At 35.7% G+C, this 18,021-nt stretch overlaps 1 protein-coding gene across 9 annotated transcripts in view; it reads right to left on the minus strand.

Moving 5' to 3' along the window:
- SNX14 (sorting nexin 14) overlaps window positions 1-18,021 on the minus strand; it is a 68,795-nt gene that overhangs the window by 15,987 nt on the left and 34,787 nt on the right. For 7 of the 9 annotated variants that reach the window (XM_019929388.3, XM_019929387.3, XM_073789394.1 and 4 more), the window contains exons 13-18: window positions 17,603-17,758; window positions 17,119-17,243; window positions 16,371-16,429; window positions 14,982-15,008; window positions 12,774-12,906; window positions 4,877-5,078 (exon numbers count right to left, since the gene is read on the minus strand). In XM_019929388.3, the coding sequence (XP_019784947.1) occupies window positions 4,877-5,078; window positions 12,774-12,906; window positions 14,982-15,008; window positions 16,371-16,429; window positions 17,119-17,243; window positions 17,603-17,758 (702 nt within the window). The remainder of the gene's footprint in view (window positions 1-4,876; window positions 5,079-12,773; window positions 12,907-14,981; window positions 15,009-16,370; window positions 16,430-17,118; window positions 17,244-17,602; window positions 17,759-18,021) is intronic. The other 2 variants (XM_033867535.2, XM_019929385.3) reach the window with 1 other exon arrangement.

The raw sequence follows: 18,021 nt of genomic DNA on the forward strand, positions 1-18,021 counted from the left end.
ATTTTCCAAACCTTCAAGTTCTAGTTCTTTTTTTTTTTTTGACTATCCCTATGTCTATTGTTTTTTTAACACTTTTATTGGAGTATAATTGCTTTACAATGGTGTGTTAGTTTCTGCTTTATAACAAAGTGAATCAGCTATACATATACATATATCCCCATATCTCCTCCCTCTTGTATCTCCCTCCCACCCTCCCTATCCCACGCCTCTAGGTGGTCAAAAGCACTGAGGTGATCTCCCTGTGCTATGCGGCTGCTTCCCACTAGCTATCTATTTTACATTTGATAGTATATATAAGTCCATGCCACTCTCTCACTTCGTCCCAGCTTACCCTTCCCCCTCCCCGTATCCTCAAGTCCATTCTCTACTTCCGCGTCTTTATCCCCGTCCTGCCCCTAGGTTCTTCATAACCAGTGTTTTTTGTTTGTTTGTTTTTTAGATTCTATATATGTATGTGTTAGCATATGGTATTTGTTTTCCTCTTTCTTACTTACTTCACTCTGTATGACAGACTCTAGGTCCATCCACCTCACTACAAATAACTCAATTTCATTTCTTTTTATGGCTGAGTAATATTCCATTGTATATATGTGCCACATCTTCTTTATCCATTCATCTGTCGATGGACACTTAGGTTGCTTCCATGTCCTGGCTATTGTAAATAGAGCTGCAACGATCATTGTGGTACATGACTCTTTTTGAATTATGGTTTTCTCAGGGTATATGCCCAGTAGTGGGATTGCTGGGTCATATGGTAGTTCTATTTTTAGTTTATTAAGGAACCTCGATACTGTTCTCCAAATGACTGTATCAATTTACATTCCCACCAACAGTGCAAGAGGGTTCCCTTTTCTCCACACCTTCTCCAGCATTTATTGTTTGTAGATTTTTTGATGATAGCCATTCTGATTGATGTGAGGTGACACCTCATTGTAGTTTTGATTAGCCAAAACAATCTTGAGAAAAAAGAACAAAGCTAGAGGTATCATGCTCCCTGATTTTAAACTGTACTACAAACCTATAATAATCAAACAAGTATGGTACTGGCATAAAAACAGACATATAGATCAATGGAACAGAAGAGAGAGCCCAGAAATAAACCCACACATATATGGTCAATTAATTTATGACAATGGAGGCAAGAATATACAGTGGGGAAAGGAGAGCCTCTTCTGTCCTTTAATAAGTAAACATTGTTGAGCAGCAAACTCAAGTGGAGGAACAAACTCAAGTGTTTTCTACAAATAACTAGTCAGGACTCTTTAAAAAAGTGTCAAGTTCATTAAAGACAAGGGAAGACTGAGAAACTATCACAGAACATAGGAGACTAAGGAGACAAGACTAAATTCAGTGTGGGATCCTGGGTTGGATCCTGAACCAGAAAGAGGGTATTAGTGGGAAAACTGGTGAAATTCAAATGAATATCCCATCAATGCTAATTTCCTGGTTTCAATCATTGTACTATGGTTTTATAAGATGTCAATACAAGGGGAAGCTGGGTAAAGGGTGTATGACAACTTTCTGTACTATTTTTTGCAACCTTTCTGTAACCGTCTTAGTCTGCTCAGGCTGCTATAACAAAACACCATAAACTGGGTGGCTTATTTTATTTTTTTTTAAATTTATTTATTTAATTTATTTATTTTTGGCTGCATTGGATCTTCATTGCTGTGCGCAGGCTTTCTCTAGCTGTGTTGAGCAGGGGCTACTCTTCGTTACAATGTGTGGGCTTCTCATTGCAGTGGCTTCTCTTGTTGTGCAGCATGGGCTCTAGGCGCACAGGCATCAGTAGTTGTGGAGCACAGGCTCAGTAGTTGTGGCTCGCAGGCTCAGTAATTGTGGAGCATGGGCTTAGTTGCTGTGCGGCATGTGGGATCTTCCTGGACCAGGGATCGAACCCATGTCCCCTGCATTGGCAGGCAGATTCTTAAACACTGCGCCACCAGTGTGACTTATTTTTAAAAATTAAAATAAAAATAGGGACATACCTGGTGGTCCAGGGGTTAAGACTCCACTCTCCCAAAGCAGGGGGCCTGGGTTCGATCCCTGGTCAGGGAACTAGAGCCCACATGCAGCAACTAAGAACCCACATGCCACAACTAAAGATCCCACAGGCAGCAATGAAGATCCCACACACAGCGGCAAAGATCCCGCGTGCTGCAACCAAGATCCGGCGCGGTCAAATAAATAAATAAATAAATAAAATTAGGGCTTCCCTGGTGGCTCAGTGGTTAAGAATACGCCTGCCAATTCAGGGGACATGGGTTTGATCCCTGGTCCAGGAAGATCCCACATGTAGTGGAGCAACTAAGCCCATGTGCCACAACTACTGAGCCTGAGCTCCAGAGCCTGTGAGCCACAACTACTGAGCCTGTGCACCACAACTACTGAAGCCCGTGCTCCTAGAGCCCGTGCTCCACAACAAGAAAAGCCACCACAATGAGAAGCCCGCACACCGCAACAAAGAGTTAGCCCCTGCTCGCTGCAACTAGAGAAAGCCCGCGTGCAGCAACAAAGATCCAATGCAGCCAAAAATTAATAAATAAATTTTTTAAAAAATTTTATAAACTAAAATTAAAATTAATAAATGGTGTTGGGAAAACTGAACAGCTACATGCAAAAGAATGAAACTGGACCACTATCTTACACCATGTAAAAAAATTAACTGAAAATAAATGAAAGATTTGCATGAAAGACTTGAAACCATAAAACTCCTAGAAGAAAACACAGGTGGCAAGCTCCCTGACATTGGTTTTAGTGATTTTTTTGTTTTCATCTGACTCTAAAGGCAAGGGAAACAAAGCAAAAATAAACAAATGGGACTACATCAAACAAAAAGATTTTGCACAGTGAAGGAAACCATCAACAATACAAAAAGGCAATCTACTGAATGGGAGAAGGTATTTGCAAAGCATATAATCTAATAAGGGCTTGATATCCCATATACATAAAGAACTCACACAATTCAATAACAAAAACACCTATTAAAAAATGGACAGATGATCTGAATAGACATTTTTCCAAAGAATACATATAGATGGCTAAACAGACACATGATAAGACGCTCAACATCACTAATCATCAAGGAAATGCAAATCAAAACCACAATGAGATACCACCTCACACCTGTCAGAATGGCCACTGTGAAAAAGACAAGAAATAACAAGTGTTGATGAGGATGTGGTAAGAAGGGAACCCTTGTGTACTGCTGGTGGGAATGTAAATTGGTGCAGTCACTATGGAAAACAGTATGGAAGTTCCTCAAAAAATTACAAACAGATTTACCATATCATCCAACAATTCCACTGCCGGGTATCTATCCAAAAAAACACTAATTCGAAAAGATATATGCACTCCTATATTCACTGCAGCATTATTTGCAATAAACAAGACATGGAAACAACCTAAATGTCCATCAACAGATGAATGGATAGAGAAAGTGTGGTATATGTATACAATGGAATACTACTCAGCCATTTAAAAAGAATGAAATCTTGCCATTTGTAACAACATGGATGGACCTTGAGGGTATTAAGCTGAATGAAATAAGTCAAAGAAAGACAAATAGCACATGATTTCACTTATACATGGAATCTAAAAAACAAAACAAACAAACCAAAACAAAATGCAGACTCATACAGGGATCAGACAGGTGGCTGCCAGAGAAGGACAAAATGGGTGAAGGTGATCAAGTAGTACAAACTTCCAGTTATAAAATAAATAAGTCATAGGGATATAAAGTACAGCATGGGGAACACAGTCAATAATATTGTATTAACTTTGTATGGTGAAGGACGGTAACCAGACTTATTGTGGTGATCATTTTGCAGTGTATCCAAATGCAGAATCACTATACTGAATCACTATATTGTACCTAAAACTAATGTAATAATGTATGTCAATTATACCTCAATAAAAAGCAATTTATTTATATTGATAGGGATTTATATCTGAATAGTCAAACATTTTAAATAATTTTCTGAGAGCCAAGAACACTGAGAGAAAAGCCAGATTTTAAGTACTAGGCACAGCAAAGAATTGAATCCAGAAGTTAACTAGGGTATTCCTTTCCAAATTCTTTTTAACACTTAAAATTCCTATCAGCAGAAACAGCAGACAAAAGACGTAAGTGACTGTGTTTGAAACTGAAATGAAACTCTAATATCGACAAAGGTTTGTCTGTATACTTATTAAAATGATGAGATAGAACAGCATCTAGCAAGACCAAACAGAAGTTACAGCAAAATCCAGTAGCAGTGACTCAGAACTGAAGAGAACAAGATCCTGCCTGGTATTTAACTACAATAGGGAATATCATTGCTAGCTACTCTGAGCATTCTTCCTTCCCCATTCCTATACTTTATGTTCCTATGCATGAAACAGGATCAGCTTCTGAGAAAAATCAAACACCTAATACTTTTTGAAAAATAAATAAGGGGAATCATTAGCACTGACCTTCATCTTATCACTTCGTCACTCCTCTCTCGAAACCGTTTCCTAACCCTGCCACTTTTTCCTTCTTTCCTCACAGACTGTCCCTTCTTCCTGAGGTCAACTTTATTTTTCTGCTCATCATTCCCAAAATGTGCACAACTTTGATGTGTTTTTGCTTATACAGACTGCCCACTCTCTTGGACAAAGCCCAGGGTGGCGAATATTTATCCTGCTGTGGATGCTGTTTACCCCTGTCTCGACTGTAACACACGGATGAAATAACCAAAAGAAAAAAGACAGCAAAACATAAAGAAAACTTGTAAAGTTGTGTTTGATCATATTTTTACCAATTATTATTAGCCCACAACAATGGAGGGGGAGAAATGCTGTCTTAATCATTTTAATACCTGATTAGTGCTATATGCATTAATAATATTAATACCTGCTCTTCTATCATTTCTTTCAACATCAATACAAAACACTGGTATTCTCTCCTTTTTCTCCTTCCTTTCAGAGGAGGTATCTTCAAAAAAGTCTACATATGGAATGCTAATTTTCCATGCAGCAAGGTTTCGAGGAGTATTAGGTGTGTTCACAGCTTCCACTGGAGAATCATCTTCCATTACAACAATACCTTCTTCAATCTGTAAAAAAAATCATCAGAAAAAAAAATTAATACTTCCAGGACCTTTATACCTGTAGCATATGAGATGTAACTACAAAGTAATATGCCCATATAAAGTCTATAATTTTTTAATACTTTTGAAATTAAGTGATATCAAATTTTCTACTGAAAAGGTTAAGGATATAAAACTAACAAGTTACTAGCATCAACTCCAGGTTTTGTTGCATCACCAATATATGAAAATTCAACAGAATATAAGACACTTCAGCAATTACTGGAAAAGATATTAAAAATACACAAATACAGAAAAATATTTAACTCTGATAATAAGAAGTAGAAATTACTGTACTGATATCTTTCATTTAGGAATGTAAAATTTTATAACAGCCACTGATGGAAACTGCACAGATAAACTGGATATGCAATATATTGTTGGTTACAAGATATACCTGTACGATCCTTTTAGAAAGTGTTTTGCCCATATACATTTATCAATATAAGAAGCCATAAAACAGTTTCAACCAAGTTAATTCCATTTCTGGCAACTTATTCTAACACAAGCATTTATTTTAGACAAATTTTTTTAAACTGTGAAAAAGGCACAAGTATAAATATATTCACTGCAGCATTAGATAATATAAAATTAGAAAAAAGGTCTGAAAGGGACCCACCTCTATATAATTAAGATTGTTTTTTCATCTCCTAGCTTCTAAAATTTTAATAATATAAATATTTAAAATAAATATTCTTTAAAATATTACTTGAAGAACAATTATTTTAAAAAAACAGTGTTAAACATGTTCTAGAAATAAACATGCAGATAGAAGGGGAAAAAAATGTCTGTCTTCACTAAATCGGAAAAGAATCTCTGAATTGGCACATTATAACACCTGGTCACCTAGACATCTCTGATTCATGTTAAAGGGGGCAAAATTTTACAGATAAAACACAACCATCTTGAACACACTTTTTTAAGGAAATGAGTCAAAGGTTGTAGCGCTTAAGAGAATTCTGAACAGTCTAGTCAGAGCAAACCAGTAGAGAAGAGGTATTTCTTTCCAAAATTCTAGCACCCTACCTTCACTCTCCATTCTACTCTCTTCCCACACCTGGTAGCCAACTCTCTTCTAAGTGAATTCTTTTCCTCCCCCACTAAGTCCCTTGGCAATTATCCCTTTTTCTGTTCCTGTCCTAAAATGGCTTTCTGTCACCCCTAATAAGACTGTTAAGAATCTTAGGAAGACTTCTTAATGCTCTGTTGAAAACAAAAATGTCTTCCAGGCCTAAAACAATGAAACTGTAAAAACAGACGATAAGTGTTAGTTCTTGCCTTTTGGGGACAAGGCTATCTATCTCCTTACAAACCTGGAAGAAAAACAGAGAAGGATGTGTGAGGGAAACACCCACTCCACTGCTTGGAATCTGAGGTACAGGGCAGCATTTTCCATGGTTATTACAACTGTAATTTTGTTAACAGACTTGGCTTTTGACGAGAAATGATAAAATGAATCATAAAATGATAGAAAATTTGTTTAACAAGCTGACTAAAAGCCAAGAAATGGGACATTCTTAAATAAAAATCAATCTAAGAAACAAAATAGAAAATTCTTAACATAAAAATATCAATAAAAGACAAAGAACAAAGTTTAATATTTTATTACTGCTACCATTTAAATGGTGTTTATATCAAAAAAGTAAATGAAAAATCTCTAGGGCAATATTTCTTCAAGAATTTTCAGGGATTCCTTTAATATTATTTAAAAATATATAACCAAAATTTTATAAAAAGGAAAACCAAGTGCTTTCTCATTTTCAAACAGATGTTCCCGCTACAAAGAAGACAGGGAATAAAACAGGCAGAGGATAAAAGGCAAAGAGATGTCCCCCTATTTCCTTGAGAAATACTATAATTTAACTCATTATTAGCCTTTCCTATGTTGGGGATAACTGCCAATATACCAATGGGCGTATTACGTTCCAGAAGTTTATCTGTGAATCAGTTCTGAACTTGGACAGAAATGCATTTTCAGACAGACCCAACCTTACATAGAAGACTTTGGTTCCCAGGCCAGTATACATATGCCAATTTAACTTATAATTTATCTGATGGTATTATAACACTGTATAGTACTTACTGCACTTACTGTGTGCTGGGCACTGTCCCAAGTGCTTCATATATATCACTTATTACTCCTCACAACACCCATATACAAGCTAGATACTATTATCCCCATTTCACATGTGAGGAAGTTAAATCAAAATAAAATTAAGCAATTTACCCAAGGTCACATAGCAAGGAGGCACTGCTACCAAATGATCATGTCAAGTTGATCCTTTTCTAAAAAAATAAAAATCTTCCAGGTCTCAATTTTGGATCACATACCACTTTAGCCCTGGCAGTGAGACTGGCAATTTCCTTTCCCATACACTTCCTAAACAAGGCAAAGGAGATTTCCCCGAGGTCCCACAGTTTAGAACTAGCACAGTACCCCCAAATCCTAAGTGGGACTATCTTGGTCTGGTTTAACACCCTAGCCACCTCCTGTCTTTTCTCTTCAGAGTACTAACAATTAGTTTGCCCTCTTACCCTACTTTCCATTATTACTATCTTTGCTTCCAATCAAGAATTTCCAAGACAACCCTTAGAATGGGAGAAAATATTTGCAAATGAAGCAACTGGCAAGGGATTAATCTCCAAAATATACAAACAGCTCATGCAGCTCAATATCAAAAAAATAAATAACCCATTCAAAAAATGGGCAGATCTAAATAGACATTTCTCCAAAGAAGACATACAGATGGCCAAAAAGCACATGAAAAGATGCTCAACATCACTATTAGAGAAATGCAAATCAAAACTACAATGAGGTATCACCGCACACCAGAGAGAATGACCATCATCAAAAAATCAACAAACAAGACTTCCCTGGTGGCTCGGTGGCTAAGAATCTGCCTGCCAACGCAGGGGACACAGGTTCAATCCCTGGTCCAGGAAGATCCCACATGCCGTGGAGCAACTAAGCCTGTGTGCCACAACTACTGAGCCTATGTTCTAGAGACCACGAGCCACAACTACTGAAGCCCGCACGCCTAGAGCCTGTGCTCTGCAACAAGAGAAGCCACTGTGGTGAGAAACCCGCACACTGCAACGAAGAGCAGCCCCTGCTTGCTGCAACTAGAGGAAGCCTGCACACAGTGACGACCCAATGCAGCCAAAAATAAATTTAAAAATTAAAAAAAAAAATCTACAAACAATAAATGCTGGAAGGGTGTGGAGAAAAGGGAACCCTCCTACGCTGTTGGTAGGAATGTAAATTCGTACAGCCATTATGGAGAACAGTATGGAGGTTCCTTAAAAAACTAAAATTAGAACTACCATATGACCCAGCAATCCCACTCTTAAGCATATACCCAGAGGAAACTATAATTCAAAAAGATACATGCACCCCAATGTTCATTGCAGCACTATTTACAATAGCCAGGACATGGAAGCAACCTAAGTGTCCATCAACAGAGGAATGGATAAAAGAAGATGTGGTACATATATACAATGGAATATTACTCAGCCATAAAAAGAAAAAATAATGCCATTTGCAACAACGTGGATGGACCCAGAGATTGTCATACTGAGTGAAGTAAGTCAGACACAGAAAGACAAATATCTCATGATATCGCTTATATGTGGAATCTAAAAAAAAAAGCATACAAATGAACTTATTTACAAAACAGAAGTAGAGTCACAGATGCAGAAAACAAACTTATGGTTAACGGGGTAAGGTGGGGGGTAAATTGGGAGATAGACTGACGTATACACACTACTATATATAAAATAGATAACTAATAAGAACCTGCTGTATAGCACAGGGAACTCTATTCAACACTATGTAATAGCCTATATGGGAGAAGAATCTAAAAAAAAAAAAAAGAGTGTATATGTGTATATGTATGACTGATTCGCTTTGCTGTACACCTGGAACTAACACAACATTGTAAATCAACTATACTCCATTAAAAGTTAAACAAAAAATTATACTTCAATAAAAAATAAGTAAATAAAGACCAATAAAGAATTTCCTTCCTCCTTGGGCCACTACAAAACAGAACAAACTTTCTTAGCTTTTTAAAGATAGCCTCCTGGATTTGCCTGGTGGCGCAGTGGTTAAGAATCCACCTGCCTATGGTACTGGCACAAAAACAGAAAGATAGATCAATGGAACAGGATAGAAAGCCCAGAGATAAACCCATGCACATATAGACACCTTATCTTTGATAAAGGTGGCAGTAATGTACAGTGGAGAAAGGACAGCCTCTTCAATAAGTGGTGCTGGGAAAACTGGACAGGTACATGTAAAAGTATGAGATTAGATCACTCCCTAACACCATACACAAAAATAAGTTCAAAATGGATTAAAGACCTAAATGTAAGGCCAGAAACTATCAAACTCTTAGAGGAAAACATAGGCAGAACACTCTATGACATAAATCACAGCAAGATCCTTTCTGACCCACCTCCTAGAGTAATGGAAATAAAAACAAAAATAAACAAATGGGACCTAATGAAACTTCAAAGCTTTTGCACAGCAAAGGAAACCATAAACAAGACCAAAAGACAACTCTCAGAATGCAAGAAAATATTTGCAAATGAAGCAACCGACAAAGGATTAATCTCCAAAATTTACAAGCAGCTCATGCAGCTCAATAACAAGAAAACAAACAACCCAATCCAAAAATGGGCAGAAGACCTAAAAAGACATTTCTCCAAAGAAGATATACAGACTGCCAACAAACACATGAAAGAATGCTCAACATCATTAATCATTAGAGAAATGCAAATCAAAACTACAATGAGATATCATCTCACACCAGTCAGAATGGCCATCATCAAAAAATCTAGAAACAATAAATGCTGGAGAGGGTGTGGAGAAAAGGGAACACTCTTGCACTGCTGCTGGGAATGTGAATTGGTTCAGCCACTATGGAGAACAGTATGGAGGTTCCTGAAAAAACTACAAATAGAACTACCATATGACCCAGCAATCCCACTACTGGGCATATACCCTGAGAAAACCAAAATTCAAAAAGAGTCATGTACCAAAATGTTCATTGCAGCTCTATTTACAATAGCCCGGAGATGGAAACAACCTAAGTGCCCATCATCGGATGAATGGATAAAGAAGATGTGGCACATATATACAATGGAATATTATTCAGCCATAAAAAGAAACGAAATTGAGCTATTTGTAATGAGGTGGATAGACCTAGAGTCTGTCATACAGAGTGAAGTAAGTCAGAAAGAAAAAGACAAATACCGTATGCTAACACATATATATGGAATTTAAGAAAAAAAATGTCATGAAGAACCTAGGGGTAAAGCAGGAATAAAGACGCAGACCTCCTAGAGAACGGACTTGAGGTTATGGGGAGGGGGAAGGGTGAGCTGTGACAGGGCGAGAGAGAGTTATGGGCATATACACACTAACAAACGTAGTAAGGTAGATAGCTAGTGGGAAGCAGCCGCATGGCACAGGGATATTGGCTCGGTGCTTTGTGACAGCCTGGAGGGGTGGGATAGGGAGGGTGGGAGGGAGGGAGACGCAAGAGGGAAGACATATGGGAACATATGTTTATGTATGACTGATTCACTTTGTTATGGAGCAGAAACTAACACACCATTGTAAAGCAATTGTACCCCAATAAAGATGTTAAAAAAAAAAAAAAAGAAAGAAATAGGTATACCTTTTTTCATACCAAAAAAAAAAAAAAAAAAAAGAATCCACCTGCCAATGCAGGGGACAAGGGTTCGATCCCTGGTCCAGAAGATCCCACATGCCACAGAGCAACTAAGCCCATGTGCCACGACTACTGAGCCTGCACTCTAGAGCCCGCAAGCCACAACTACTGAAGCCCACGCGCCTAGAGCCTGTGCAGACCAAAAAAAAAAAAAAAAAGCCTCCTATTCCTGAAGCAAAACTATAGCTTGTATTTCAAGTAATTGGGAAGAACAAAAAAGAAAAAGTACATCTTTCCCCATAAAAATTATGTTTCGAGTTCACAATAACATGGGTAAATGCTTTTGTTATATTAAGTTATATTTAAGTTATATTTTGTTATATTAAGTGGGCAGAGATCAGGATAGCAATCTACATATAGCCTAATTTATGGGGGTGGGAAGGGGAAAGATATTTTTAAAAAACAGAATCACAAGAATGTTAATAGAAGTAGTTATTGGGTGGCAGAATTACTGGTGGTATTTTAAATTTTTTTCTATTTTTCTATACTATTAAAAAATTGAGATGCTTAAAATCTAAAAACATAAACATTGTTTTTTTTAAAAGACTCCCTCCTCTGGTCTACTGTCTTTCTTCTACCCATACTTTTAAGGAAAATATGGGCATGAAAAGAATGCTGTATTTGGATTATCTAAAAAGAAAAAAAAGGATTAAATAAGTTTTTCTTCCATTAAAATTATTGTGAAGAAGCAATGAATCTTTTTAACAATTTATCAGTGCAAAGGGACAAAGGCTGAAAGGAAGGGGTAAAGAGGAAAAATAGGTTTATTTACTCTTCCCTCCCCACTTCCTTCTTCTTGGTCATTACCAATCCAATCACTAATATTCATCCCTTTTATACCCAGGATAGTAAATTTCTTAAGAGCAAAGTTTAGGTCTTAATCATCTTTTTATCTCCAGTGCTGAGACATTAAAAGGCAAAATGAAGACCCAGGATGTCTATTCAATAAAGATTTTTTAAACAAATGCAAAGTACAAATGAGATAATATCTGCCTTTATAGAACTCCTTAATTGGTAGGAAAGACAATCATAAACATACTTTCAAACACATAAATTAAATCGTAATTTCAGGGAATTCCCTGGAAGTCCAGTGGTTAGGACTCAGAGCTTTCACTGCCAGGGCCCGGGTTCGATCCCTGGTGGGGGAACTAAGATCCCACAAGTCCTGCTGCGCAGCCAAAAAAAAAAAAAATCGTAATTTCAAACACAACGTGGTACATGTTTTAACATATGATCTAACAGAAGCAAAAAAAGGAGGGAATGTTCAATTCTGCTTGGGGACTCAGGTAGGGGCTTATGGGAAGAAACTAGATTCTGAAAGATAAGTATGAATTTTCTAGGTAAATAAAGGGGGGAAAAAGGCATTTCAAGCAAAACAACATGTGAAAAGACAGAGAAATAAAATAGCATGGAGGGTATAATGTGCTTATAAATCTGGGATCTTGTTAAAATGTAAATTATGATTCAGCAGGTCTAGGATGAAGCCTGAGATTCTGTACTGATAACAAGCTCCCAGGTAATGCTGATGCTGCTGGTCCACAGATCACAGTCTGAATATCAAGGGGTTAGGTCAGACATCGATTAACACAACTCCGTGTGCCTGGCCATGTGTTTAGAAAGAGATAAGATCAGGATATGAAGTAAAAGCTTAATCAAAACGTGGTAAATTGTTTGACTATTTAGCAGTATATCAGCTTAACAGAAACCATCTGGCCATAGTAAGCAATAACTTAGTGCTCAGGAATTTAAAAAATTAGATTAGCACCATGAAACTATAATGACTAGTGAAAGAATGGGAAACATAAACAAAATCTGAAGTAAGAAGTTAAGATTAAGAAAAGGGAAAATAACAAGCATAACCAATTTTTTATGCCACATTAAGTCTGAAATTATACATACAACAAACTGAAGAATTTTTACTTACAAAGTCATCTTCACCTTCAGCTAAGCCATAATTAGGCAACATAGCTCCCTCCATTGTGGTGCTCTTGAAGACTCCTTTAATTTTGCTACCTATTCGGCTAATTCCAAATGATTCTCCTCTCTTCTGTGTGCTCCTAAATATTAAACAAAAATGTATCAAGAACACAGTAAATTATTACATTATCACAACGGTCCAGTTTACTGTAAACAATAATAAAAATGGTTGCAAAAAGGGTAAACTGAAGGTATAGCTAAACATAACTTTTTGGAGTTCTCAGTCATAGACTGTCTCAACATCTCTATAGCCAAAAGTGACAGAACATTTAAAGTTTAAATTTGAGGGGATGAATTAATGGGACAATATTTATTAACAAACATTTGAAATTTACCTACTATTTAACCTTAAAACATTAACTGAACTAAAAAGAATAAAAGATGAGAGCCCCCTAGTGGTGCATATTTCTTACTGCCATACATTTTTTGAAATAAATTAAAAATGTGGTTAGACCAACGTTCAAAATAGACTATCCTATTCAAACTGTACTGTACTGCTAAAAAAGCACAGTGTAACAGGAAAAAAACAAAACAAAACAATGACCTTCTCAGTACTTTATTTTTAGATGGAAAAACAAAAAAATTCTGAAAATTTTCTTCAACTTTATAATCATATAAATACTCAAAAGAAGAATGAAGTATAAAATACACCATATATAACTTCAAAATAATAACAAGAAAAAATAAAATGCCAAAGGGAAGGGTTAGCAATGAACATAAAGATAAAAGCAAATGTAGCCTAAGGAAGAAGCTTGCTCTGCCATATATATTAAATAATGGTTTTGTAATTTTTTTCAAAAGTGAATTTCTAAAAGCAACAACAAAAAAAGCAGCAAAAATTTCCTCCCCTACAGCCTACTTATTATTGCCTCATGTTTCAACAAATAAAAACATAACTTTTATCCAATTTAAAACTCACTATGTAATACTGCCCTTACGACAGATGTCCAAAGAAAAATGACCATTTTAAAATTCAAGGAGATTGGTGTTGAAGGCCTAACTTAACGAATAGCTATTATTCCTATAAGAAAACGTATTTATAAAAATAATGCAACAGGGCTTCCCTGGTGGCACAGTGGTTGAGAGTCCGCCTGCCGATGTAGGGGACACGGGTTCGTGCCCCGGTCCGGGAAGATCCCACATGCCGCGGAGTAGCTGGGCCCATGAGCCATGGCCGCTGAGCCTGTGCGTCCGGAGCCTGTGCGTCCGGAGCCTGTGCTCCGCAACGGGAGAGGCCACAACAGTGAGAGGCCCGCGTACCGCAAAAAAAAAATAAATAAAATAATAATAATAATAATAATGCAACAGTTACAGAAATAAAAGTAAATTGATGAAGTGTCAAATGCACCAGTATATTAGTGATATGTGCATTTTATACATGTTCAAGGAGTAAATCAAACTTATTTTAAAACTGGAAAAACTCTAATAGTAAGTAGTAGTAGTAAAAAGGATACTTAAACTAGAATATTGTTTTACTTAAACAAGCATGCAATTAGTGTTTTTAAAAAATCCAGGATTATAAATATAACTTTCTATGAGAGAAGAAATTTTTCTGAAAAAAAATATGAAAATCTTAACAAAATATTATTAAAATCTCTAGGATCTAGATAGATTATGCTAGTAGACCTAGATTATAAAACAGTTGGGCTTTTTGAAATGACATATTTTTTAAATATTTCACTTGTGATTACACCCAGAAATACTGAAATATTGTACTTCTTGCTTAAAGAAAGTTCTTTAAACACAAATAATTCTAAAAGAAATTTAGCAAGATCAATAACAACAACAACAAAGAATGAGTCAACAGCCTTAAAAAGCTAAATACTGGATTTTTCACTTTATTTTTATGCTGACATTTTAATTTTCTGATGACATATACAATGCTATTTCAAAAAGGAGACCTCTAGAATAAAAGTGGAGGTTAATCTTAAAAGGATGTCCCAGGGCATTCCCTGGTGGCCTAGTGGTTAGGATTCTAGGCTTTCACTGCCCTGGCCCAGGTTCAATCCCTGGTCCAGGAACTAAGATCCCTCAAGCTGTGCGGCGTGGCCAAAAAAAAAAAAAAGGATATCCCAAATACCTGATATAAAGGCAGTAGTTGGAGTTAAACAGATAATTTATACAGAAAAGAATCACATGCTGTCTCAAGACTTACCGAAAATCATCCAAACTTAGGCTACTTCTGCAATAACAGACATGTGAAATTACACAAGGAAAAGAGAAAGAGAAAGCCCAGATATTAAACAAGTTTCACTTTAGAACATAAAACAAAATTTAAAAGTTACACAGATGGATAGCATTATGAATAACATGATAAAGGAAAGAGAAACAAACACAATGGCTATTTTGGGGGGGTTGGAATCTGAATTCTAGATCATTTTAAAGAAAGTTTTTAAAAACTCAATATGTCAGGAAATAATTCTGGTTTTTTGCCCTCATTTAGGCAAACCATTTGTTTGATACAGTGGAAAATATTCAGAGACTAAGCCACCAAAAACTTGGCATCGAAAACAAACTTGTATTTTCTAATATGGAATTCATGTCTATATTAGATATAATTGTGCATGCTCCACACATTTTTAGTTTGAGTATTTTTTTAAGTTATGACTTAAACTAAGAAGCAAAGTTAACAAAAGATCCCTAAATATTTTTTAAGTTATGCTTTAAGTATGGAATGAAACAGAAGAGTAGGTTAATATTAATTAACATGCATTAAAATTTTACTTTTTAAATGCAATTAAATAGAATGTAGACATAAAACATATGAATAAACATTTTACATATTTTAAGTCATCTAACAGCAAATCAGCAATGCTACCCTAAATTTTCAATGAAAGAATGTTAAGAAAGGCTTTTACTTATTCTATTGATATATAGGTAAAAATCAATCAAGTATCACAGAAGCAGAGTCCTGACAAGACTGATAGCTAACGTTAAGAGTCAGCTCAATATAAAGAAAAACTAAAGACTATAAGCAGTACCCAGAATGAAAACAACCCATATTTTCTTCCTATTAATTTTATATTCTAAAGCCAGCAAAATTAGTGCCTTCATATGTTGAAGACAACTAGGTGTTCACCAAGTGGCAAAGACAGCTTTCCATCTCTGAGGTTATGACTCTGACTTACACTTAGCTACTCAGCAGGCTAATAAGGTAAAAGAACCACTTCCTCTTTCGCAGTCCTATACAGGAGTTTCACTAAAATTAATAAATGGGAAAAAAACAAACTACTCTCTAAAACTGAGTTATCTGTGGATTTCAATTATGCATGCAGTCCATAGTCTCCAATAAAGCAGGTGATCAAGCAATAATAATTATGAGATTAACAAGGCAATGGTGTACATATCTTGTTAAATTTTTCTGAAAGAATGTCAGGCATTTTCACATTACTATATGTAGTATAGCTCTACAATTCCTTAGTAATCCTGTCTACTTATGTAGCAAGGAAACCAGATTAATAAAGATAATGATGTTATCACAGAATGATTAGCGTCAACAAGAACCAAAAAAAAGAAAAACATATATATGATTGAATATACCTACCTGTTGAGTTTTGAATTGCGTGTTGGTGATTCTGCACCTCTTAAAAGTTGTCTGAAATACTTAAAAAATAATTATGATTTATTAAACCAATATTTGATATTGAAACTTGCTACTTCACCTTACTGATTTGAGCTTAAAGGAAACATTACTTAAATCAAGTGAATACAACCACAGTCAAACAGAGTAAGGATTAAGATATTGCAAATGGAGGTATTCAAGCCACTTGACTTCTACAAGTCTGTAAATAACGTATATACAAGAAGAATGGGGGACTTCCCTCGTGCTCCAGCGGTTAAGACTCTGTGTTCCCAATGCAGGGGACCCGGGTTCGATCCCTGATCAGGGAACTAGATCCTGCATGCTGCAACTAAAGATCGTGCGTGCCGCAACTAAGACCAAGCTCAGCCAAATAAATAAATAAATAAATAAATATTTTAAAAAGAAGAAGAATGGGGTTTCTGCATCACCACTACAAAGCCACTCAGGCATATGGCAAATCAGATAGACCAATTTGGTTGCAATCTTCTAGTCACATATATACAAACATGGTTTTGGTATTAAGAATTGTTGTTATAACCAACTTCTAATCTCCATTAACTTATGTAGTGGAAAATAGTATTCATTTTCTTAATTAACCATGTTTTATTTTCCTGTTTATTTTGTTATTTGCATTACTCATGTAACGTTATCAAAGCCACTAATAAATTTTGAGGAAAAATCTTCAAACAAGATTAATATTTTGACTAACCTCATCACTGTGGCAAAACATAGGAGTAAACACATTTTCCAAGAGAGAAAGTACATGTTCATATGCTTCAAAAAGACATCTCATAGTCTGAAGTTTCACAACATCTATATATGGGCCTTCAGCAACTGTTAAAAAAATTATATTGCAAAAATTGTTTATGAAAAGCACAAATACATTATATATTAGTTTAAAGTTCATTACAGTGAAAAGAGCATACAAACAATACTAAGACTGTTTTGCAGAAAATCCACTGTAAGGTACAGATCACACTAGAGAGGAATTAGAACAACCAAGCTCCAGTTCTGGCAAGTATTAGTTATGTGAATTGTGAATAAGTTTCTTCATCAAAGCTTTCATCTTGTTAGTAAAATAGGATAATGCCTGCCTGTGTATCTCACACAGCTGTTGCAATAAGCAGGGAATACAAGAGAAAACTCTGAAAAGAGTAAAAGAGCTACAGAATTCATCCTCATCTTTTACTTACTTTTTTGAATCTCTTCTACAATGAAGGGATCAAATCGAATTTTGTCAATACTTTCATCCAAACAATATGTTTTATAAATCTTTTGCAACTCTTCATGAAGAGACAGCATTTCATCATTTGATAACTCTGGTCGCAAAATTCTGTCATTGAATTCCTCTAGCAAATTCAGAAAGAATAAAAAAAAAGAATTATTTTCATAGAATAAAACTACTCAATGAAAACTTCATGTTCCCACTCTAATTGTGATCAATATTAAAAGCAGCAAATATAAGCAATCTACTCATCATTTTAAGATTTTTAAAAAGATTTAATTGGGAGTAAAACAACTGCTGAGATGAAAGAGAAGCTCAATCAAATATTTTATATACGAATATAAAATGCATAAATATTTCCATAGCAATACAAATTTTCTAAAATTT

This window comes from Tursiops truncatus, chromosome 12 (assembly GCF_011762595.2).
Source record: "Tursiops truncatus isolate mTurTru1 chromosome 12, mTurTru1.mat.Y, whole genome shotgun sequence".
In the NCBI taxonomy this organism is placed as follows: Eukaryota; Metazoa; Chordata; class Mammalia; order Artiodactyla; family Delphinidae; genus Tursiops; species Tursiops truncatus.